This window comes from Cnephaeus nilssonii (assembly GCF_951640355.1).
Source record: "Cnephaeus nilssonii genome assembly, chromosome: 14".
Taxonomy (NCBI): Eukaryota; Metazoa; Chordata; class Mammalia; order Chiroptera; family Vespertilionidae; genus Cnephaeus; species Cnephaeus nilssonii.
Window position 1 is genome coordinate 33,263,582 of NC_137085.1, and position 25,154 is coordinate 33,288,735.

The 25,154-nt window shown below is 40.4% G+C and overlaps 1 protein-coding gene across 1 annotated transcript in view; it reads left to right on the forward strand.

The window, feature by feature from the left end:
- Positions 1-2,741: 2,741 nt before the first annotated feature.
- The window catches only part of KIF27 (kinesin family member 27), an 88,019-nt gene continuing 65,606 nt past the window's right edge, over positions 2,742-25,154 (forward strand). The window contains exons 1-3 of the mRNA XM_079790482.1: positions 2,742-2,877; positions 14,732-15,116; positions 21,790-21,990. Coding sequence (XP_079646608.1) covers positions 14,819-15,116; positions 21,790-21,990 — 499 coding nt within the window. The 5' untranslated portion in view covers positions 2,742-2,877; positions 14,732-14,818. The remainder of the gene's footprint in view (positions 2,878-14,731; positions 15,117-21,789; positions 21,991-25,154) is intronic.

The window sequence follows — 25,154 nt, forward strand, 5'->3', positions numbered from 1 at the left end:
AACCCATGCACCAAGAGGTCACTGGTTCTATTCCAGATCAGGGCACATGCCCAGGTTTCAGGGTTGATCCCCAACAGGAGGCACACAGGAGGCAGTCCATTGATGTTGATGCATTGATGTCTCTATCTCTTCCTTCCTCTCTCTAAAATCAATAAAAACATATTTAAAAAAGGAACTGCCAGACTATTAAAAAATAATATATGGTCTCTGCTGATACTGAAGAATAAAATGTGAGACAAGAAATAGCAGGGATAAGTCTAGAAAGCTAGGCAAAAATAGAATCTGGAAGGCCTTATATGCATGTAGAAGATTGGACTTTATCATAAAGAGCTATTGAAGTTCTTATTTTTTAAAGTTGTCCTTTATGTTTATAAAAATAATGTACTTATAAATTTAAAAAAATTAAATGCAATCCCAATTTTTAAAATCTTAATGGAACTTACTTCTGAAAATTGTCAAACTGATTCAAAAGTTCTTTAGGAAAACAAATGTCAAGAATAGCTAAGAAAACTTAGAACAACAAGGAAGGGCTTGGCCCTATTAGATAGCAAAATATTTAAGAAAGTTATAGTAATTAAAGCAGCATGTTATTGGTTCAGGAATGTACTAATTGATGCAACAGAATAGGGATCCCCTTTAAATAAACTAACGAATATATAGGAGTATGTTCTATTTCATTGATTCTAAAACATAATTTTTCACATTTCATTTCAAGTTACATGAACTAAAATATATTATTATTATTATTTTTAATCCTCCCCCAAAGATATTTTTCCATTGATTTTTAGGGAGAGTGGAAGAGAGAGGGAAAGACAGAAACATTGATGTGAGAGAAACACATCAATTGGTTGCCTCCTGCATGAGCCCCAACCAGGGCCGGGGCCGGGAAGGAGCCTGCAAGCAAGGTACATGCCCTTGATCGGAATCGAACCCGGGACCCTATCCACTGAGCCAAACCGGCTAGGGCTAATTATGAACTTTTCAAACAAGTCTTTTTTTCTTTAGTAATTCAGAATTGGTTTCTATTCCTTGGAACCAATACCCTAGTTGATTCAATTTTTAAAATGACCTTTAATTGAAACCTATATAATTTTATTAACCAACTAGAGTCCCGATGCATGAAATTTGTGCAAGGCGCGGGGTCCCTCAGCCCAGCCTGCACCCTCTCGCAATCTGGGACCCCTTGGGGGATGTCCGACTGCCGGTTCAGACCAGGCTGAAGAAGTGTAAGTGCCAACAGGCCTAAACTGGCAGTCGGACATCCCTCTTGCAATCTGGGACCCCTCACTCCTAACCGCCCACCTGCTCGCTCTTTACCACCTGCCCACTCCTTACCACCCTCCTGCTCCTTGCTCCTTACCGCTTGGCTCGAAGCTTCTTAGCCCTGCCCCAGAGGCGGGAGCGGCTCCTGCCACCCCGCTGTGCTTGCCAGCCCGGCTTCTGGCTAAGTGGCACTCTTGCTATGGGAGGGCACTGACCACCTGGGGGCAGCTCCTGAATTAAGCGTCTGCCCCCTGGTGGTCAGTGCGTGCCATAGTGACTGGTCGTTCTAGTCATTCCGCCATAAGGGTCGCTGGGCTTTTATTATATAGAATTCACCCCAATAAAGAATTTTAAAAATGAACTTTAATTCAGTGTTGATGAGTGTTATAATTTTGTTGAATAGTTTTACTATCTTGTTTTATTGATTGGTTTTTAAAGAGATGGGGAGAGAGAGAAACATTGATTTGTTGTTCCACTTATTTATGCATTCATTAGTTGATTCTTGTAGGTGCCCTAACCGGAGATTAAACCTTCAAACTTGATGTATTGGGACGACACTAACCAACTGAGTTACCTGGCCAGGGCCCTGTCTTACGTTTTCTATATGTGTATATGAGGAAATTATCATAATTCTAGTCACCTAATAACTTTTAAATACTTACTATTCTGTGTGCTTTACAATTATGTTCTCCTTTTAAACTTCAAAACAACCCTATGAAGTAGAGAAGATTTTTATCCCAGTTCTTCAAGTGAGAAAACTATACACTATTTGCATCCTTAATTTGTAAGTATTTTCTTGTGCCAAATTTTTGTAAACATGAATTTCAATGAGGACATAATATTCTCTCTTATAAATGTACTATTGTTAATTTATCAATCCCTTTCATTGAACATATGTGCAACTTCCAAGTTTTTGCTATTATAAATAATACCCTAATGGACATATTTGTACATGATTCTTTATCAGTATCTCTATCTTTTTAGGAGCAATGACAAGAGGTTGGATTATGTATAAAAGTGTCTGTCTCACTTGCTGATATTACAATAAGTTGTTGACAACTTAATAGGTGAAAATGGTTTATCGTTTTCATTTGCATTGTTTGATTTATCAGTGAAGCAAAACATTGATGCAAGCAGACTTAGGCTTTCTTCTAATCTTAGAGGCCTTTTAAGGATCACATGGTCAAGCTTTGGTTTTATTCATCGTGGGACTAGACTCTGGGACTGGCATATCTTTAAGTTCCTGCAAACAGCCCTCTGTCACAAATGGTTTGGTTAGCTTTCCTAGGAATTCTCAAATCTAAATTGTTCCTGTTATTCATTGAGGCTTTTGTCCTATCAACTTGCGGTCATGACATACAACTTTGGGTGGGGCGGGGCGGGGCGGGGCGGGGCTTGACGGGGAGGGGCGGGGCCCAATGCGCAGCGTGACGCCCGGCCGGGAGGGGGCGCGTCGGCGTCGGGCTTCGCCGGTTGCCGGGAGAACCCGTGACAACAAAAGGCGCGGACGGCGGCGGCGGCGGCGCGGTGGAAGGAAACCGAGGAGTTCTGCGCTGCGCTGCGCTGCGCTGCGCTGCGCTGCGCTCGCCGCCGGAGACGGGCTTTCTCTGGCCGGTCAGTGCGCGGCGGGCCGGCCGGGCTGGCGAGGCCGGGTGCGGAGCTTCCTCCCGCCTGCCGCGTCCCGGGCCGGCCGTTGGGAGGAGGAAGCGCGGGCCGGGAGGGGCGCGCTCGGGGGCTTCGTTGCGGGGCGGGGGGCGGGGGCAGTTGTGGAGCCGGCCCGGCCGACGACGGCGCCCGCGGGGTGCTGGGACCCCGCCGGAGGAAGTTGGGCGCCCCTGAGAAGGTCGGGGGAGTAGGGGTGCGTGGGAGCGCGGGACCGAGCGGCTCCGGAGTCGGATCCTTGGTTATTTCTCGTGTGTGTACTTCCAGCCGCGGGGTCTGGAAGGAATGGGAAGTTTCGTTTTGTCGCAGGCGCCTGTTTTCCTTCGCGGTTGCTGAGACTTGGCGCCTTCTGAGTGCGGGACAAGTCCGACCGCCCCCTCCCCCGGAGGTAGTTGGTAACCGACAAAGGATGCCCAGGTTCTTTCTCTAAAACACCTTTCAAGGAACACCGCCCTCTTCAAGTTTTTAAACCGCTGATGTTTCCCCCCCTTTACTTCCCATCTTCCCCATCTAGTACTTCATGTATTTGAAGCCTTTTCTGAGGTCCCTTTGCTGGAAGTTTCTTATGGAAATGTTAACAAGCCACAACTTTTAGATACGGTAACCACTACTTCTGAAAAACCAAGGGCACGGGATGCCAACCGTATTTGGAAACACTTGTTTCTGACGAATGACCTGGCATCAGTGATCAAATATTTATCTTGTCTTTGCTCAGCTTTCAAACTTCCATTGAGCATGCCTATATAGTACCAGCCAGTCAGATTTCACCTTCCTTTACATTTAACGATGACATAATACACATTTTTCTGATTACTGTAATTGATCAGAAGCTGAAGAAGTGTAAGTGCTGTGGATTTTTAAACAAATTCGTGTATATTATTTTTTTTTGCAAGCCATATGTTTATGGGTCCTAGCCTTTGTAGCTAAATTCCTATTATAAAAAAAAAGAAAAAAGAAAGAGGGGGAGCATTTGAGATCATGCTGCCTATCTCGTTCAAATACACATTTATAAAAATTCTCTACAGGTTTGCACATTTCTTAGTCCTTTCTCCTACTACTCAGTGGGAATGAGAAAAAGTGAAATTCCAGAAGACAGTATGGTTGATAATATATATTGTCATTGTAAGAATGGAGAAGTATTTACATCTCTAACCACTTTGAAAAAATTAATAGTGTTACTATCTAAAGTTAAGAAATCAGAAGAAATTGTGGAAATAGGCAAAGTTTAAGTATTATACAGGTTTTGGAAGGCAGTGGAAGGCTTGAAAATCTCATTGGTATCTCCTATGGGTCAAGTTTCTTTTTCTTTTTTTTAAATATATTTTATTGATTTTTTACAGAGAGGAAGAGAGAGGGATAGAGAGTTAGAAACATCGATCAGCTGCCTCTTGCATACCCCCTACTGGTGATGTGCCCGCAACCAAGGTATATGCCCTTGACCGGAATCGAACCTGGGACCTTTGAGTCCGCAGGCCAACGCTCTATCCACTGAGCCAAACCGGTTTCGGCAGGGTCAAGTTTCTTAAAAAGAGAAATGCAGAAAAGGAAAGAACTAATGACAAAAGTAACAAAACAAAAACTGAAAGAATTCAGAACTTTCTAAAAAAGAAGTAGAACTTCCTCACCATTGATTTAAATCAACGTTCCATGTGAAACACAAGTATGCTATTACCAAAAATAAAACAACAAGACTACACTAGCCAGCAAAGCTGCTGACATTTGAACACACTGATTAGAGCTGGTAACCATGGACAGCGATGTTCCTGCTGATTCCACAGGGATTCAAGACTGCTTTTCTCTGCTCATCTGCCCTTTGAGTCCTTATGCACATTTACTTTGAGAAAGAAATACTTCTTGATTTTCACTTTGTCTAAACCCACTCCCTTTATCAGATTGAGAAACACATACCTTCTTGCATCAGCCTAAAACCAGTTTTTGTTTGTGTGTATGTGTTTGTCTTGCATCGTTTGAAAATATATCACCACTTAGTTAATTTGCTTTAATGGCTGTCTTATGAAAGAAATATATTCATTAAAAATATATGTTCATTGCGGGGGGGGGGGGGTTTGAACCCAAGAAAATGAAAATATCCCAATTATACTTAGTACTTTTTATTAGCAATTTCGTTGAAAGTAGTCTTGGCTTAACACAGACCATGACTTGTTTTAATGTGATAGTATAAAAAAACACAACTAATCTGTATGATGAAACTTCTAATGTAGGTGTTTAAAGACATTTGGAAGAACCAAGTCAACACAGCATCTCTGCAATTTCTTTGGAAAAGTTTCCAGCAGCCGATGATTGTAGAGTCCTTTAGGATCCCTGAATAAATACATATGAGTATTTATTTGTTCATTCATTTAGTAGAATGAATAAAACTGACAAGGTTAGATGCATCTTTTTGGCCATTAAAGATAGTTTGCTAACTATTTTGGGATTTTATTGCCCAAGGGAGCTGATATTTTTTTACTCTCAGTGGGCTCTTAGTGAGTGATGTAAATGTTTTTTGTTATTGTGTTCCTTTTCAGACTATCTACTCACAAAGTTATAAATGCACAGTTATTGCTGCAGAGTTTTTAAAGGCTAGTGAATATTAAATATGTCTTAATTAACATTTCCAAAGCAAGCAGATGTTACTTTTATCCATTAGTCTACTAGATTACTTAATGATATTAAGACTTGCCTTCTCCCAAACTGATTATTTTTCATCATCTACACTAAACTTTTATCATAGATTGCTTGTTACATTTTTAAACTTTTTATCCTACCAAGACCTACAAGTTTTGTGTTTTTATTTTTTTGAATTCTATTTTTTGTTTTTTTCCCCATTTTTTTATTAAGGTATTATATGTGTGCATATCTTACCATTGCCCCCCCCCCACTCCCATACATTTCCTCACCCCCCAGCTTTTTGCGTCCATTGGTTATGCTTATATGCATGCATACAAGTCCTTCAGTTGATCTCTTATCACCCCCACCTCTCCCTAACCTTCCCGCTGTAATTTGACAGTCTGTTTGATGGTTTACTGTCTCTGTATCTATCTTTTTGTTCAAGAGTTTATAATTTTCTTTATTATCCATAATTGAGTGAGATCATGTGGTATTTTTCTTTCATTGACTGGCTAATTTCACTCAGCATAAGGTTCTCCAATTCCATCCAGTTTGCTGCAAATGGTAAGAATTCCTTCTTTTTTTATGGCAGCATAGTATTCCATTGTGTAGATGTACCACAGTTTTCTGATCCAGTCATCTGCTGACGGGCACCTAGGCTGTTTCCAAATCTTAGCTATTGTAAATTGTGCTGCTGTGAACATAGGGGTGCATATATCCTTTCTGATTGGTGTTTCTAGTTTCTTAGGATATATTCCTAGGAGTGGGATTACTGGGTCAAATGGGAGTTCCATTTTTAGTTTTTTGAGGAAACTCCATACTGTTCTCCACAGTGGCTGCACCAGTCTGCATTCCCACCAGCCGTGCACGAGGGTTCCTTTTTCTCCGCATCCTCGCCAACACTTGTCGTTTGTTGATTTGTTGATGATAGCCATTCTGTCCGGTGTGAGATGGTACCGCATTGTCGTTTTGATTTGCATCTCTCAGATAATTAGTGACTTTGAGCATGTTTTCTTTTCTTTTTTTTTAAAATATATTTTATTGCTTTTTTACAGAGAGGAAGGGAGAGGGATAGAGAGTTAGAAACATCGATGAGAGAGAAACATCCATCAGCTGCCTCCTGCACACCCCCCACTGGGGATGTGCCCACAACCAAGGTACATGCCCTTGACTGGAATAGAACCCGGGACCCCTCAGCCCGCAGGCCAACGCTCTATCCACTGAGCCAAACCGGTTTTGGCTTTGAGCATGTTTTCATGTGTCTCTTGGCCTGCCTTCTGTCTTCTTTCGAAAAGATTCTATTTAGGTCCGTTGCCCATTTTTTTATTGGATCATTTATCTTCCTTTTATTAAGTTTTATAAGCTGCCTGTAGATGTTGGAGATTAAACCTTTATCAGTGATAACATTTGCAAATATTTTCTCACATACAGTGGGATTTCTTGTTGTTTTGTTGATAGTTTCTTTTGCTGTAAAAAAAGCTTTTTATTTTGATGTAGTCCCATTTGTTTATTTTCTCTTTAGCTTCCATTGCCCTAGGGGCAGTGTCAGTGAAGAAGTTCTTTTGGCATATGTCTGAGATTTTGCTGCCTGTGGATTCCTCTAGTATTTTTATGGTTTCCCCTCTTATGTTTAAGTCCTGTATCCATTTTGAGTTATTTTTGTGTATGTTGTAAGTTGGTGATCTAGTTTCATTTTTTTGCATGTATCTGTCCAATTTTCCCAACACCATTTATTGAAGAGACTGTCTTGACTCCATTGTATGTTCATGCCTCCTTTATCAAATATTAATTGAGCATAGTGGTTTGGGTTGATATCTGGATTCTCTATTCTGTTCCATTGATCTATATGTCTGTTCTTGTGCCAGTACCAGGCTGTTTTGAGAACAGTGGCTTTGTAATACAGCTTGAAATCTGGTATTGAGATCCCTCCTACTTTGTTCTTCTTTCTCAGGGTTGCTGTGGCTATTCGGGGTCTTTTTTTATTCCAGATGAATTTTTGGAGAGTTCTTTCTAGGTCTGTGAAATATGCTGTTGGTATTTTAATGGGGAGTGCATTGAATCTATAGATTGCTTTGGATAGTATGGACATTTTAATGATGTTGATTCTACCAGTCCATGAACATGGTATGTTCTTCCATCTGTTTACGTCTTCCTCTGTCTCTTTTTACAGTGTCCTGTAGTTTTCTGCGTGTAGGTCTTTTATCTCCTTAGTTAAGTTTATTCCTAGATATCTTAATTTTTTTGGTGCGACGGTAAATGGGATTGCTTTTTTAGTCTCTCTTTCTGTAAGTTCACTATTGATGTAAAGAAAGGCCATAGATTTCTTGGCATTAATTTTGTATCCTGCTACATTGCCGAATTCATTTATTAAGTCTATTAGTTTTTTGATGGAGTCTTTCGGGTTTTTTTATGTACAATATCATGTCATCTGCAAATAAGGACAGCTTTACTTCCTCTTTTCCAATTTGGATGCCTTTTATTTCTTCTTTTTGTCTAATTGCAATGGCTAATAGTTCCAGTACTATGTCAAACAGGAGTGGTGAGAGTGGGCATCCCTGTCTTGTTCCTGTTCTCAGGGGAAATGGTTTTAGTTTTTGCCCATTGAGTATGATGTTTGCTGTGGGTTTATCATATACTAGAGGCCCAGTGCATGATTTAATCATGCACCTGGTGCACCAGCGGGCTGGCTGTCCGCCGGTGCCCCAGGCCTTCCGAAAGCCTCCGGCGCTGCGGAGGCTTTCGAAAGGCCTTGCGCCGGAGCAGACAGACAGACAGCTCCCCCGCTTTGGCCTTTGATCGCGGGGGACCCGGCCAGCTGTCCGCCGGTGCCCCAGGCCTCCCGAAAGCCTCCGGCGCTGCGGAGGCTTTCGAAAGGCCTTGCGCCGGAGCAGACAGACAGACAGCTCCCCCGCTTTGGCCTTTGATCGCGGGGGACCTGGCCGGCTGTCCGCCGGTGCCCCAGGCCTTCCGAAAGCCTCCGGCTGCTGCGGAGGCTTTCGAAAGGCCTTGCGCCGGAGCAGACAGCCGGCCAGGTCCCCCGCTTTGGCCTTTGATCGCGGGGGACCTGGCCGGCTGTCCGCCGGTGCCCCAGGCCTTCCGAAAGCCTCCAGGGCAGCCATGGCACAGACGCTGAGCTCGTGGCGCCAGTGGCGCCGCGAGCTCAGCGTCCTGCTGGCCCAATCAGCTACCCCGGCCACCCTGAGTCCCGCCCCCTGCGCCTCCTGCTGGCCCAATCGTGGGCATAGCGGAGTGATGGTAATTTACATATTACCATTTTATTATGTAGGATAGCTTTTATTATGTTGAGGTATGATCCTTCTATTCCCACCTTGTTGAGAGTTATTATCAAGAAAGGGTGTTGGATTTTGTCAAATGCTTTTTCTGCATCAATTGATATGACTATGTGATTTTTATCTCTCAGTTTGTTTATGTGATGTATCACGTTTATTGATTTGCGGATATTGTACCATCCTTGCATTCCTGGAATAAATCCTACTTGGTCATGGTGTATGATCTTTCTGATATACTGCTGGAGCCGATTTGCTAGAATTTTGAGAATTTTGGCATCTATGTTCATGAGGGATATTGGCCTGTAATTCTCTTTCATTGTGTTGTCTTTATCTGGTTTTGGTATTAGGGTGATGCTGGCTTCATAGAAGGAGTTTGGAAGTGTTCCTTCCTCTTGAATTTTTTGGAATAGTCTGAGGAGGATAGGTTTTAGTTCTTCCTTGAATGTTTGGTAAAACTCTCCTGTGAAGCCATCTGGTCCCAGGCTTTTGTTTGCCAGAAGCTTTTTGATGACTGTTTCAATTTCTTCCATAGTTACTGGCCTACTGAGCTGTTTAGATTCTTCCTGATTGAGTTTTGGAAGGTTATATTTTTCTAGGAATATGTCCATTTCCTCCAGGTTGTCCAGTTTGTTGGAATAGAGTTGTTCGTAGTATTTTGTAACAATCCTTTGTATTTTGTCGGGGTCTGTTGTTATTTCACCTCTTTCATTTCTGATTTTATTTATTTGGGTCCTCTCTCTTTGCTTCTTGGTGAGCCTGGCTAGAGGTTCATCAATCTTGTTTATCCTTTCAAAGAACCAGCTCTTGGTTTTGTTGATCTTTTGTACTGTTTCTTTGGTCTCTATGTCGTTTATCTCCACTCTGATCTTTATTATTTCCTTCCTTCTGCTTACACTGGGCTTTTCTTGTTGCTCTCTCTCTAACTCTTTGAGTTGTAGGGTTAGGTAATTTATTACCATTGTTTCTTGTTTTTTTTGCAGTAGGCTTGTAGAGCTATGAACTTCCCTCTCAAGACTGCTTTCGCTGTGTCCCATAGATTTTGGATTGTTGTGTTTTCATTGTCATTTGTTGCCATGATGTTTTTTATTTCTTCCTTGATCTCTCTGGTAACCCAGTCATTGTTTAATAGCATGCTGTTTAGTCTCCATGTGTTTGATTTCTTTGGATTGTATTTATTGTAGTTGATTTCCAGTTTTATGCCACTGTGGTCTGAGAAGATGCTTGGTATGATTTCTATCTTCTTGAATTTGAAGAGACTTTGCCTATGTCCCAACATATGGTCTATCTTTGAAAATGACCCATGTGCACTTGAGAAGAATGTTTATTCTGTGGCTTTGGGGTGAAATGTTCTGAAGATGTCAATTAATTCCATCTGGTCTAGTGAGTCATTTAGGATTGCTGTTTCTTTGCTGATTTTTTGTTTAGAGGATTTGTCCAGTGGTGATAGTGGGGTATTGAAGTCTCCTACTATGATTGTATTGCTGTTAATCTCTCCTTTGATATCCTCCAGGAGTTTTTTTTATGTATTTGGGTGCTCCTGTATTGGGTGCATATATGTTTACCAGAGTTATTTCTTCTTGTTGGATTGCTCCCTTTAGTATTATGAAGTGGCCTTCCTTATCTCTTGTTATGTCCTTCACTTTGAGATCTAATTTGTCAGAAATAAGTATTGCTACCCCAGCTTTTTTTTCATTTCCATTCGCCTGGAAAACCTTTTTCCATCCCTTCACCCTCAGTCTGTGTGCGTCTTTTTTTTCTGAGGTGGGTTTCTTGTAGACAGCAGATATATGGGTCTTGTTTTCTTATCCAATCCGTTACCCTATGTCTTTTGATTGGGGCATTTAATACATTTACATTTAAAGTTATTATTGGTAAGTACTTATTTGTTGCCATTTTTATTCTTTACCCCTGTGTTCCTTCTTTGCTTCCTATTTCTTTTTTTTACAGCAGACCCTTAAGCATTTCTTGCATTGCTGGTTTGGTGGTGATAAATTTGCCTTAGTCCTTTTTTGTCTGTGAAGCTCCTGATTTCACCTTCAATTTTGATTGATAGCCTTGCTGGGTATAGTATTCTTGGATTCAGACCCTTCCTTTGCATGACTTTGTATATTTCATTCCATTCCCTTCTGGCCTGATGAGTTTCTGTTGAGAAATCAGTTGCTAGTCTGATGGGGGTTCCTTTGTATGTAACTTTCTGTCTCTCTCTGGCTGCTTTTAAGATTCTTACTTTATCGTTGGTGTTTGCCAATTTAATTATAATGTGCCTTGGCGTTGGTCTTTTGGGGTTCATTTTGCTTGGGACTCTGTGAGCTTCTTGGATTTGTGTGGGTTTTTTCTTCCCTATATCAGGGAAGTTTTCTGTCATTATTTCTTCAAACAGGTTTTCTATTCCTTGATCAGTTTCCTCTCCATCTGGAACCCCTATTATGTGGATGTTGTTTTGTTTCATGTTGTTCCAAAGTTCCCTTAGGCTCTCCTCCTGCTTTTTAATATTTTTTTTCTAGAAGCTGCTCTACTTGGGTATTTTTTCCCATCTTGTCTTCTAGCTCACTGATGCGGTCCTCTTCTTCTTCTAGTCAACTCTTGATGCTTTCTATTGAGTTCTTTACAGCAGCGATGTCATTTTTCATTTCTTCTTGGTTCTTCATTTCCTCTTGGTTCTTACTCATATTGTTGAATTTGTCTTCCATTCTTTTCAGCCACCTTATGATCATTTCTCTGAATTCTTTCTCCAACAAGTTGCTTGCCTCTATTTCATTTACTTCCTTTTCTGGTGATGCCTGCTTTTCTTTCATGTGCAGGCTGTTTCTTTGTCTCCCCATGGTCTCTCTTTTCAGGATGTCTGGTTATGTAGCTCTCTCTCTTCTGTGTTGATTTAAAGGTTCAAAATACAACACAACCAGGCACAACACACAAGGCACTGAACAGAAATGTATTCACGATATTAATAACCTCCAATAAAGGTGACCACCAGAGAAAGGAAAATTAGGGGATAGGAGAGAAAGAAGAAGAGTAAAAAAAAAATAGAAAAAGAAAAAGAGAAAAGGAGTGTCAAAATGAAATTGGGAAAAGAAAAAAAATGTAAGAGATACAAGAACGAGACTAAGAGAGAAAAGGGGAACCAACTATATATATGGGGAGAAAACTCCAGTAGAACAACCACTAATCCCAGCAAATGCCAGCAACAAGTACCTGGAGATTAATACAAACTGCAACACCAACTAATATTAAGCGAGGCAAGGGAAAACAGAAGTAAAAAACAAGCAAAAACAAAGCAAACAAACAAAAAACAAAAAAAGAAAGCAAAACAATCTCACAAAAAAGCATAAAAATTCGATATGATCAACATTCAAGCAAACAACAGCAAAAGGACAGAGAGAAAAACAATTGTTGAATAGTTAAGACAGCAAAGAGAGAGGTGTGTATGACTTGGAGCAGGGGATTGGAAATTAGGTATATAAGTAGGGTGAAATTTTAGCAGGGGATAAACAGAATAGGGAAAATCTAAAGCAGGAAATGGTTAAGATTAAACAGGACACCAAAAGGGGAAAGGTTAGGAAGAGAGTGATGGCATAAAGGTAGAGTTGAGATAGGGTAAAACGATGCTAAAGGAAAGATGAAAATAGGATGTAGAACACTGATCCCAAAGTAAAATAAAGAGAAAATAAAATGACACTTTAAAAAAAAAAGAGAAAAAAAGGTAAAATAGTAGTAGTAATAATACTGATTGAAAATAACAATGTAATAATTAAAAAGGTAAAATCAAGTGAGGAAAAATGAGAAAAAATTTAGTTTCTTAAGTAAAAGATGCAAAAAAGGAAAATAAAAATAAATAAATAAAAATAAAATATGCAGTAGTGAAGGTCATTCACTTCCTCTATTGCTCTGTTTGGCACGCCTGTTTCCCAATCTGGACAGTATTGCAGTTCCCTGCATTCCACTGCTCCTCAGTGTTGTAAGCCAGTCCTGATTTTTAAGCAGGCGGTGTCTTAATTTCTCGTATTACTTTATTTTTGATTACACAGAGTCAATTTGTGATTCATCCCCTGGGTGGCAGTGTTTCTGGATCGACTTCTGGGTCTCTCTAGCCTTCTTTCCCTGTGGCACTCAATACTGGTTTGTGGAGGTGGGCTGCCTCAGAGCTGGCTCTGGGATGGTCACTCCCAGCTCTGATCCCCAGGTTCCAGAAAAACAACTTCCCCCTGCAGTCTCTCAGGGTATCCCCAACTGGGTTATCTTATGTATTGGGCTTAGTAATCAGAATCAGAAAAAGCCCAAGTTTGCGGACAGTGGGTCTGCGCGCAAGACTAAGAAGCCTGCACTCCTTTGAAAAATTCTTAGTCTGACCCTCCTCGTCAGATCAAAATGGGTTGCTTTTTAGAGATCCATTCTGTTAGCAGCTCTGAGGACCCCCTTCCACATTCACGGATCACGCCAGCCCCAACAGCCAGGGATTTTTCTAGGCACAGACTTCCCTGGCCCTCCAGCTCCCACAAAGCGCGCGTTTCTCTCTCCTGCCGGCGAAATCTGACCTTTCCGTGGTGGAGTGAAGATCAGCTGGGATTCTGATAGGACTTGTGTTGAATCTTTAGATCTGTTTGGGGAATATTGCATTGTCATCTCAACAATGTCTTGCAATCCATGAACATGAGATGGTATTTAGATCTTCTTTCTTCCAACAGTATTTTGTAGTTTTCAAAGTATCAGTTTTACACATCTTTTAAAAAAATTTATTCCTAAGTATTTTATTCCTTTAATGCTATTGTAAATGGAATTGTTTTCTTTTTGTTGTTGCTAATCTTCACCCAAGGATATTTTAGACAGAATGGAAGGGAGGGGGAGAGAGAGAGAGAGAGAAACATCGATGTGAGAGACATGGATTAGTTGCCCACTACGCACTCCCCAACCAGGACTAGGGATCAAACCTACAACTGAGGTACATGCCCTTGACCGGCATCGAACCCTGAATCCTTCAGTTCTTGGGCAGATGTTCCAACCACTGAGCCAAATGGGCTAGGGTTGGAATTGTTTTCTTATTTTTTCAGGTTGTTCATTGTAAGTGTAGCTACCAATTTTTTTTTTTAAAGATACCTTTTTATTAATTCCAGAGAAATGGAAGGAGAGAGAGAGAGAGATAGAAACATTCGTGATGAGAAAGAATCATCAGTCAGCTGCCTCCTGCACACCCGCTACTGGGGATTGAGCCCAAAACCCAGGCATGTGCCCTGACTGGAAATCAAACCATGACCTCTTGGTTCATAGGCCAATGCTCAACCACTGAGCCACAGCAGCCCGACCCAGTTTAATTTTTAATGTGTTAATTCCACTAGAGATCTTCAGAAATTAGTATAACAATTTCGGAGTAGAAAAGCAGTTTTTCAGTTTTGATTATTTTTGAATAAAAAATGACTTAGATTTATATTGACTTATGGAAATCCTTAAAATTATTTCATGGACTTATTTATAATATTTGTGGCAATGAGGAGATGTTATTTTTAAATATATAGCTATAAAACCTAGTGCAAGGATTTGCTTTTAACACACGTGTACAATTACCCAGTTATTTCCTTGATTTAATTTTTTAACTCCCCAATTATTCAACATTTAGATTAATGAGCTGAGAAATATATTATCATTACAGAAAGAAGGGCACAATGGAATCCCATGTGCTTATCATTTAGTTTTCATCATTTACCAACTCATAGCCTCTACCCCCTAGATTATTTACAGCAAATCCAGACATCATATCATTTCATCTATAAATTATAGATGTCCTTTACAAGACAGATTTATTCTTTGTAACTAGCTTATGTTGGAACAAAACCTGCTCTAATTGACTTTGCTTTAGATGATGATTTATTAGGATAGAATCAGTAATTAAATTTTGTTTTTATTTTTATACACAGGAGTCCAGATCTTATGTAAAATGGATGGCTCTCACACTAGACACTGAATGTTAAGTAGAAAATCTGTTTAGCAAAATCTAAGCTGCCATGGAGGAAATACCAGTAAAAGTTGCTGTAAGAATTAGACCTCTGCTATGCAAAGAAGTTCTTCATAATCATCAAGTTTGTGTGAGAGTTATTCCAAACACCCAGCAAATTATCATTGGGAGAGATAGAGTCTTTACTTTTGATTTTGTTTTTGGCAAAAGTTCCACTCAAGACGAAGTTTATAATACGTGCATAAAGCCACTAGTGTTATCACTCATTGAAGGCTATAATGTAACTGTTTTTGCCTATGGACAAACTGGATCTGGGAAGACATACACCATCGGAGGAGGCCATGTTGGTAAGATTCCCATAGTGTTTGACTTTTGAAACACTTGAAAGAAGCTAAAACATGAGAGTACCTGACACATAGTAGGTGCTCAGCATATTAATTGAATGAAATAATGAATAGGATAATCAGATGTGCTCATACGTCATCTTTAAAACATTGTTTTTTTATTTGAATTTTCATTAAACAATTTATGCTTATATTTGTTTGAGGAAAGAAGTTTAAGACAATGTTCAGTGTTTAGACCTTTGACATTTTTTCCAATTTTATTGAGATAAATTGACATATAATATTATATTAGTCCAAGGTATACAACATAATGATTTGATATATGTTTATATTGCAAAGTGATTACCACAGTTGAGTTTATATCAATCACTGCACACAGTTTCAATTCTTTTTCTTGTGATGAGAAATCTTAGCAACTTTTAAATAGACAATATAGTATTGTTAACTGTAGTCACCTCAGGACTTACTTATCTTATAACCGTTACCCTCACCCCCAAACCATGTGCCTCTGGCAACCCTTTGTCATTTTGAACAGAATTTAAATTAGAGAGACATGAGTTAACATGATGAGATTATGCATTTTTTCTAGATTTTGCATCTTTTAATAGTCCACTTGTAAATATTAAGAGTCCTGTAACCAGGACTTATAGGAAAGTAATTTAAAGAGTCTTTTTTCCCTCATTTTTTAGCCAGTTGTAAAGTTTTTTTTACAACTTTATTGAGGTTTAGTTGACAAATTGTAAGGTATTTTAAGTATACATTGTAATGATTTTATCTTTGTGTACATTGTGAAAGGATTCCTCCCTTCTAGGTAATGCATCCACCACCTCACATATGTATACAGATTTCTATTTTAAATACTGAGTACTTTAGGATATAATTTCTCTTGCTTGTAATAATTTAGAGAAGATAGTATCGTAAGATTTCCTTTAGAGCTAGAAAGAACCTTGAAAATCATTTCATTTATGAGTGAGGAGCTCCAGCCACAGAACGCTGAAGGGCTTACTGAGTTAGGTGGCAGGTGACAGAGCTGGAATTGAAAGCCACGTCTTCTGTTGAGACTGTTGATTGTATTGGTATTTTTATACTAAAAGCAAGCTTTTGAATGTTGTGCATATAGATCATTGTTGAAAGTGATCATTAGTATTACCTATATGTATAATGGCTTTTAATATTTTTTCTACTTTCATACTTCTCAAATGTAGAATATGTAACTTTCAGAAACATCTCTCGTTAAGTGCAGGGATGGGTGAGGGGAGGCTTGGAGGTGGCTGTGTGGTTTGAGGAAGCCCTCATTCCAAAGATTAAATGGAGGGGCCTTAAGTGCCTAATGCCACTACCTTCTCCAATTTTTTAGAATTAGTGTTATACAGGAATAGGAGACTTAAGATATTAGATTATTTTAGGGTCTCACAATAAAATAAATTTCAGATTTTCTACTATTGTGGTTTTTCTTGAAGATCATAGTTTTTTGTTGTTTTTGTTTTTTTATTGGCCAATGTTTTACCACCTTAAAGACTCAGTATGTGCTTTATGCTAATAGGAGTATAAAATGTTCAGACCTTGGTGACAAATAGAGCTATATTGGTTTTTTTAAAATATATTTTTATTGATTTCAGAGAGGAAGGGAGAGGGAGAGAGAGAGAGACACATCAATGATGAGAGAGAATCATTGATTGGCTACCTCCCACACACCCCACACTGGGGATCAAGCCCGCAACCAGAGCATATGCACATAACCAGAATCGAACCTGGGACTCTTCAGTCCACAGGCCAACACTCTATCCACTGAGCCAAAGCAACTAGTGCTAACACGGGCCAAATAAACAAGGTTTAAGTTTATGTGGGTTGCAAAAACCAAAAGCTTCAATTTTCATAGAAACGTAGGTTTATTTCGATGGAGACATGCTGAATACAAAGAGCTAAAATAAGTGAGTAATCGTTAACATAAAATAATAGAACATTTTAATAAAAATTAATTTTTACCAGACACTGAAGAACTGCATAAATTAATAAGCATAATGCAAATAAACCTATTTTTCTTGTTCTCCGAAAGCGAAATATTTTCTGTTGTGCACACCAAACAAGTCAGTAGAAGACTAATGATGTGGCAACCGGCTGCTAAAATATTCACTGCTAGTATTAGTGGAGATAAATGGTGCGCCTGCGCGTAAGGCGTGTAAGGGAAATGAATGCAACACGATTATAATAATCATTCATTAGTGAATGTTGTAGTTCATTATTAATATATATAATAGGATATTGTAAAATTGAGTTATGAAATTTTTATTAAAACATTTCTTTTTTTTTTTTTTTAAAACATTTTTATTGATTTCAGAGAGGAAGAGAGAGGGAGGGAGGGAGAGCTAGAAACATCAATGATGAGAGAGAATCATTGATCAGCTGCCTCCTGCATGTCCCGCACTGGGGATCGAGCCTGCAACCCAAGCATGTGCCCTTGACTGGAATCAAACCCGGGACCCATCAATCCACAGGCCGACGCTCTATCCACTGAGCAAAACCAGCCAGGGCTATTAAAACATTTCTTACATATTGTTATATTGGCTGGGCCGCAAAAATTTTCATTGTGGGCTGCATGCGGCCTGTAGGCCGCAAGTTTGACATGCTTGAGCTAGGGGCTATATTGTTTTTTTTTTAAATATATTTTTATTGATTTCACAGAGGAAAGGAAGGGGAGAGAGAGATGGAAACATCAATAACGAGAGAGAATCATTGATTAGCTGCCTCCTGCACAGCCCCCCACCTGGGATCAAGCCCACAACCCAGGCATGTGTCCTCACTGGGAATCAGCCACTGAGCCACACTGGCTGGGCATACCTATATATTTTTTTTTATTTAAGAGGCCACGAGTGTAATTTTAATTCTTTAAGGAAAAAAGTTGTCCTAAAATACTTTTAACTATTCTGAGGTGCTCTTTATCAGAAGAAACAGACCACCATTAGAAATAAATTTTGGTCCCAACTGGTTTGGCTCAGTGGATAGAGCGTCAGCCTGTGAACCAGTGAGCATTTTCAATTTCCAAGATTGACATTCCCAATTCTGGGAATATTATTTCATCACATGAAATTCCCAATTCTGGGTTAGTTGTCTGCTGTTTAATTATTGACTGTGAAAATAATGTTGGTTTTTTCACCCAATAAATAATTTATTGAGCATTTGCAGTATCTAGGGCACCATGCTAGGTCCTATGACAGAATGAAAATTTCTTTTTTTTTTTTTTAACATATTTTATTGATTTTTTACAGAGAAGAAGGGAGAGGGATAGAGAGTTAGAAACATCGATGAGAGAGAAATATCGATCAGCTGCCTCCTGCACACCCCCTACTGGGAATGTGCCCACAACCAAGGTACATGCCCTTGACCGGAATCGAACCCGGGACCCTTCAGTCCGCAGGCCGACGCTCTATCCACCGAGCCAAACCGGTCATGGCCAGAATGAAAATTTCTTATTTTTTAATATGATTCTTATTTAAACTAATAATTCATTTTCCAATTTTTCAGAAACTTGGATTACTGACTTTTACTAGGCCTAATCTCTAAAAACTTTTATTTCTCTGCTCTTTAAATAGCATATAATAAATAGCTAAATGATGGCTATTGAGGTACAAAACTTTATAAATTCTCTCTCTGAAATAGTTTATTTCAGGAATATAAGCCTAACGTTGCAATGTGATTTATAGGTTACCAAAATACGTATTGAAGCTTTATTATAAATATTATTTGAAATTGAGCTTTTTGATAAGTCTTTTGAATTTTTGTGGGATTTTTCTTATCTTTTGAAGTGGGGAATGATCATCTATACATACTGGCTAATCCAGAATGCTTATACTTTGGTTTATAGCTATTGCTATTATCTTGTTCTTGGAAGCTGTCAAAAAGGAATCCACTTTCTCCCTTGTATTGGAAAACCTACAGCTTCCTGTACATGCCACATGATGGCAGTATTACATCTTAAGTTAGGTGAAAGGCAGTCCAATTTAATAGTTCAGATTTTCAGGATGATTGTTGCCAAAAATTTAAACATTGGTAATCTTCAACTTGGAAACAAGTTGGTTTTAAGGTTCATTTGTAAACTAGTGTTTTGTAGCTTGTCATATATTTTCCATGAAACAATGCTGAACATGGTAGATAGGTTTGTTTCTAAATTGGCCTACAGAAACTTATTTAACCTTAAGTCCCAATTTATTTCATTTATTTTAAATTTTATATTGTACTTTTTTTTTACTATTTTAAAAACTATGGTAAATATATATATACTAGAGGCCCAATGCATGAAGATTCATGCCAGAATGGGCCTTCCTTCCCCTGGCTGCCAGCACCGCCTTCACTCTGGCCAGAGCCGCCTTTCTGCCTTCCCACGCTGCCCAGAGGCCCGGAGTGTTTGGGGCTGTGCAGGTTGCCTGTGTTGTCAGTGACGATAATGCAGGCGTCCTGCCCCCGGCCACTCGGGGCCTGCGTATGCAAATTAACCCATCATCTTTGTTGGGTTAATTTGCATACTCACTCCTGATTGGCTGGTGGGCGTTGCGAAGGTATGGTCAATTTGAATCTTTTTTATTAGTGTAGATAACATAAAATTTACTATTTTAACCATTTTAAGATTATAGTGATCTAACCATAATCTTAGTGTTTTGTAACCATCACTTTTTTTCCCCCAGCATCCCAAATAGAAACTCTGTACCCATTAAGAAATAACTCCCCTTCCCCACCCGCTGGTGACCTCTAATTTACTTTCTTTCTCTATGAATTTTCATCTTCTAGATATTGCTTAGAAGTGGAATCATATAATATTTGTCCTCCTCTGTCTGGATTCTTTCACTTGTTTCCAAGGGCATCCTCCTTGTAGCATGTATCAGAACTTTATTCCTTTTTATGACTGAATAAAATTCCATTTTATCTATATGTCATATTTTGCTTATTCATTCCTGTGTTGGTTGGCACTTGAGTTTTCCCCCTTTTTGGCTGTTGTGAATAATCCTGCTATGGACATTGGTGTACAAGTATCTGAGTCCCTAGTATGTATTGTTGTTCATTCATAATGTGCAGATCTGTGTTCTGGGTTGTAGAAGAGATGAAGGAAAAGAGATATATGACTATTTTTTCCCTGATCTCATCCAGTCTCATGATATTGAATATCATCTATATGTAGCTGACTTCTGATTTTTTTAAAAATCTCCAATCCAGACTACTGTCTTGAACTCTGGGCTTATATATCCAACTACTGCCTGTTTAGTCTTTGCAATTGGCCACAAAGTATCTCAGTTGGATGTTAACAGATGCCTCAAGCTTAATTGGTCAAAAAATGAACTTCTGCTATTTTCCCCTCAAACCAATTTAGTCCCCACTCTTACCCATATTAGTTGATGGCAACTCCAGTGGCTCAAGACAAAACCTTAGAGTCATTCTGTTGTTGTTGTTGTTAATCCTCACCGGAGGATATTTTTCCATTGATTTTTAGGGAGAGTGGGAGAAAGAGGGAAAGAGAGAGAAACATCGATGTGAGAGAAACATACTGATCGGTTGCATCCTGCAAGCGCCCTGACCATGGCCCAGGCCAGGGAGGAGCCTGCAACTGAGGTACATGCCCTTGACTAGAATCGAACCTGGGACCAAACTGGCCAGGGCTAGAGTCATTCTTGACTCATTGCTTTCTTTCACATCCCACATCCGATCTATCAGGGAATCTTAATGATGTTCCTTTGAACATAAATCCCAAATTGGGTCACTTCTCATCCTTTCTCTGCTACCATCCTGCTGTGAGCCACATTATATTTACCTGCCCAACCCTCTTGATTCCCAGATTGCTGCACAGCCTTCTAAGTGGTTTCCCCACATCCACTCCTGCCCTTTTATGGTATTTGCAAAACACCGCCTTAAATTGCTCTTAAATCGCAACTTACTACTATCCTCTCACACAGAATAAAACCCGAGGTCTACTGTGGTCTACACAGACTTACATGTTCTTCTGGCTCTGTCACCTCTCTGACCTCATCCCCTGTCACTCTCCCCTTGCTCTCTCTGCTTCAGCCACACTGGCCTTCTTGTTAATGGATCACATCAGTTTAGCGTCTTTGTACTGGTTGTTCTCTCCCTGGGTGACTCTCCGTCAGATACGCACATGGCTCCTCTGCCACCTCTTTCAAGTCTTTGCTTAAATGTCAGCTTCTCAATGATGCCCATCGTGACTTTCCTACCTAACGTTGCAAACACCTCCCACTTAGATGCACCTACATATCCATTCCCCCTTACCCTGCTCAGTTTTTTTATCTGGATATACCTATCACTTTTAACATACTATTTAATTCACTTATCAGTTACTTTTTTTTTGCTGTTGTCTATCTTCAGTACAGTCCCACAAGGGCAGGGATTTTTTGCTTCTGTTTTGTTCACTAATGGTTCCCAGGGTCCTGGAATACTGCCTGGCAAAAAGAAGGTACTAAATAAATATTTGTTGAATGACTGCATGAATAAATTTTGAGTTAAGGGCATGCATGTGAAAACTTTTAACTATGAATTTTGTAATTATGGTTTAAAAGATTTATAATATAGAGAATTGTAAGAAAATAAATGTATTGATTGTCAATTTCATGTTGTAGCTTTTCTTATATTTTAAGTTTCATATGTGCTTTTCTCTCTTTTTTTTCTAAAATTTCAGCTTCAGTTGTAGATGGTCAAAAGGGTATCATTCCTCGAGCTATCCAAGAAATATTTCAAAACATCTCTGAAAATCCTAACACTGACTTTAAAATAAAAGTTTCTTATATAGAAGTATATAAGGAAGACCTAAGAGATCTTCTAGAATTGGAGACATCTGTGAAGGATCTTCACATCCGAGAAGATGAAAAAGGAAATACAGGTAAAGTAGCCTATTTACTAGATAGCCTTCTTTAGCAAATAGATATGATTTAATTCAGTTTCTGGATACATTGCAAAGAAGCTTTAGAAACACATAGAAGCAAAATGAACTTGTTTTTACTTTAAAAATTGAATATCTTATTAACAATATCAGTTAAATTGCCCAGGTGAAAAGTAGAAGTTCAACTGGTAGGCAAGATGATGTTATTAAGTTGTAATTCAAGGTAATACTTAGTTCCTAAAAATGCCCCACTTCCACCCTAGACACTGACCTTAAGTGAGACTGAGAAATAGTCTAAATTAATTTTTGTACTTTTTTCTTCCTCTCAGTTACCCCAAGATAGGGGATGGCTTCTCCCTTTGCTGTTCAGCCAGGTTGATCTAGAACTCACCTTTGTTTTTTGATTTTTGTCTCAGCATATCTATTGCTTCCTTATTTTATTTTATTTTTTAGTGTAGAGAGTTTATGTGTTTGCTTCTCCATATTAACATTTACCTGTCCTTTGTTGAGCTTCTCAAAGTCTGGTTTTCTGTGTTTAGCAACCATTAATCTCATTAAATATCCATTTGTTTGGAAATAGGAAAAGATTAGAAGGGGAGGGTTAAAATGCAAGTATGTTAAAGAATAATACTTTCTGCTTTTATTTGAAAGGAAAAATATTCAACGTAAAATATTTTGAAAACATAAAAAAGTATAAGGAAGAAAATAAAAGATTATTTTTGATCCCAGAACCCAAAATAGTTTCTCTTATTGTTGTGTTTTCTTTTACTATGCACGTAGAGTTTTTTTTTAAATGTACTTGCGATCCTTCACATATAGTATTACATCTTGTTTTTTCACTTAATATTTGTATTGTGAGCATTTTCACATGGCTTTAAATAGTTTTCAGCCTTGTGACTCTTAGTGGTCATGTGGTAATTTGTCTTCTGAATGTATCATAATAATTTATTTAACTATTGTTTCATTGTTGGATATTTAGGCTGTTTCAAAATTTTCACTATCCTATCTAATAAAAGAGTAATATGCAAATTGACCGTCACCCCAACACACAAGATGGCCACCCCCATGTAGTCAAAGATGGCTGCCCCCATGTGGACACAAGATGGTGGCCACAAGATGGCCAGCAGGGGAGGGCAGTTGGGAAGGACCAGGCCTGCAAGGGAGGGCAGTTTGGGGGGGCGATCAGGCCTGCAGGGGAGGGCAGTTAGGGGTGACCAGGCCAGCAGGGGAAGGCAGTTGGGGGCGACCAGGCTGGCAGGGGAGGGCAGTTGGGGGCAACCAGGCCTGCAGAGGAGGACAGTTCGGGGGGACCCAGGCCTGCAGGGGAGGGCAGTTGGGGGGAACCAGGCCTGCAGGGGAGGGCAGTTAGGGGTGACCAGGTAGGCAGGGGAGGGCAGTTAGGGATGACCAGGCCGGCAGGGGAGGGCAGTTAGGGATGACCAGGCCGGCAGGGGAGGGCAGTTAGGGGCAATCGGGCCAGCAGAGGAGCAGTTAGGCATCGATCAGGCTGACAGGGGAGTGGTTAGGGGGTGATCAGGCTGACAGGCAGAAGCAGTTAAGGGTAATCAGGCAGGCAGGCAGGCAAGTGGTTGGGAGCCAGCAGTCCTGGATTGTTGTTTTTTTGTTTTTTTTTTGCAGTCCTGGATTGTGAGAAGGATGTCCAACTTCCCGTTTAGGCCCAGTCCCACCAGGATCAGGCCTAAATGGGCAGTTGGACATCCCTCGAGGGTTCCCAGATTGGAGAGGGTGCAGGCTGGGCTGAGGGACGCCCCCCCACCCCCCTTGCACGAATTTCATGCACCGGGCCTCTAGTTATTAATAACAAGTTACACTTCTTGGATTTCTTCCTCTCCTAGAAAACACATGTAGAACCTTCCAGGAGATAAAGGGTCCTGGTGATCGAGTCACTCCTTGGGGGAATTTCTTAGCAGCTAGGAAAGTAAGATGGCTATAGTCATTCAAATAGCAGCCTGCAGGGGGCAGTAAAGCTTGTCTTCTTAGAGACTCTGTCCTGGCAGCCCTAGCATTCCTGGACATTTGAAGAAATTGTTTTTGTTTTGTTTGTTTGTTTTTAGAAAGCATACATAGTAGTTTATGAAATTACTAGAGGCCCGGTGCATGAATAGTGCATGGGTGGGGTCTGGCCGCCCACCCCCACTGGGGGGGGGCAATCGGGGGTGGTGCCAGCGGGGGGAGGGGGAAAGCATTTATTAGTGTCAAAGATCTTTGCAGGGTGTATACACGTTTGCTGTTGGCTTTCAGATGAGTTGAAGCTTCAAAGGCGCTTTAGTGTCAGGGACTTACAGCTTCCGTTTCTAAGCCTCTCTCTAGACAGGTAATGCGGTTCAGTTCCCTGCTGACAAACCCTCTAAAGAGAGGCCGTGGTGTGATGTGGCTGCCCTCTTTGGTAGTAAGCAGTGGAGAGAGAATGCAGGGAGATAGTGGTTGTGCTGGGCACCTCTCCTGGACACCTGACTGATGGTCCAGACGGTGAGCAGTTTTCCTCCTGATCACTTGTCATTCAGATTCCTGGTCTATGAAGGCTGGAGAGTGTTTACTTACTTAGAATCACTGAAGGTCACACTTCAGTGATCGGGGTGGGGGGGTGCCGATTAGGGGTGGAGTTGGCAGGGGGGAGGGTCTATGGGCGGTTGGCTGGCTGGCCCTGCCCCCGATCTGGCTGGTTGGCCGCCACAGTGCTCGTCATAGCCACCAGTCATTCTGGTCGTTCTGCTGCCGTTTGGTCTCTTGGCTTTTATAGATTAGACTAGTGGCCCGGTGCACGAAATTCATGCACATTAAAAGGGGATTAATTAGAGGAAATAATTTAATATTGCTATTTGCCCTTTCTCTATGTCAGAGATGAAAGAAAATTAGTAAAATGTATATGAAAACCTTCCTCCTGTCAGAGTCTGGGGCACACCACGGGACCCAGAGTCAAGTCCCCACCCACCCACATGCACCTCAAAATCGCGTGAGACCCAGACCCGGACAGCCCCCCTTCCCCCCCATTGGGCTAGATCCAGACCCAGCCAGTTCCACCCTTGTCAAGCCCTGCTGGGCAGGGGGCATAACCTCAGGTCCCCCGGCCTGGCACCAGGAGGGGGCGCGCAGCCTCAGGTCCCCCATCAAGCCCCGCTGGGCAAGGGTTGTGGCCTGAGTTC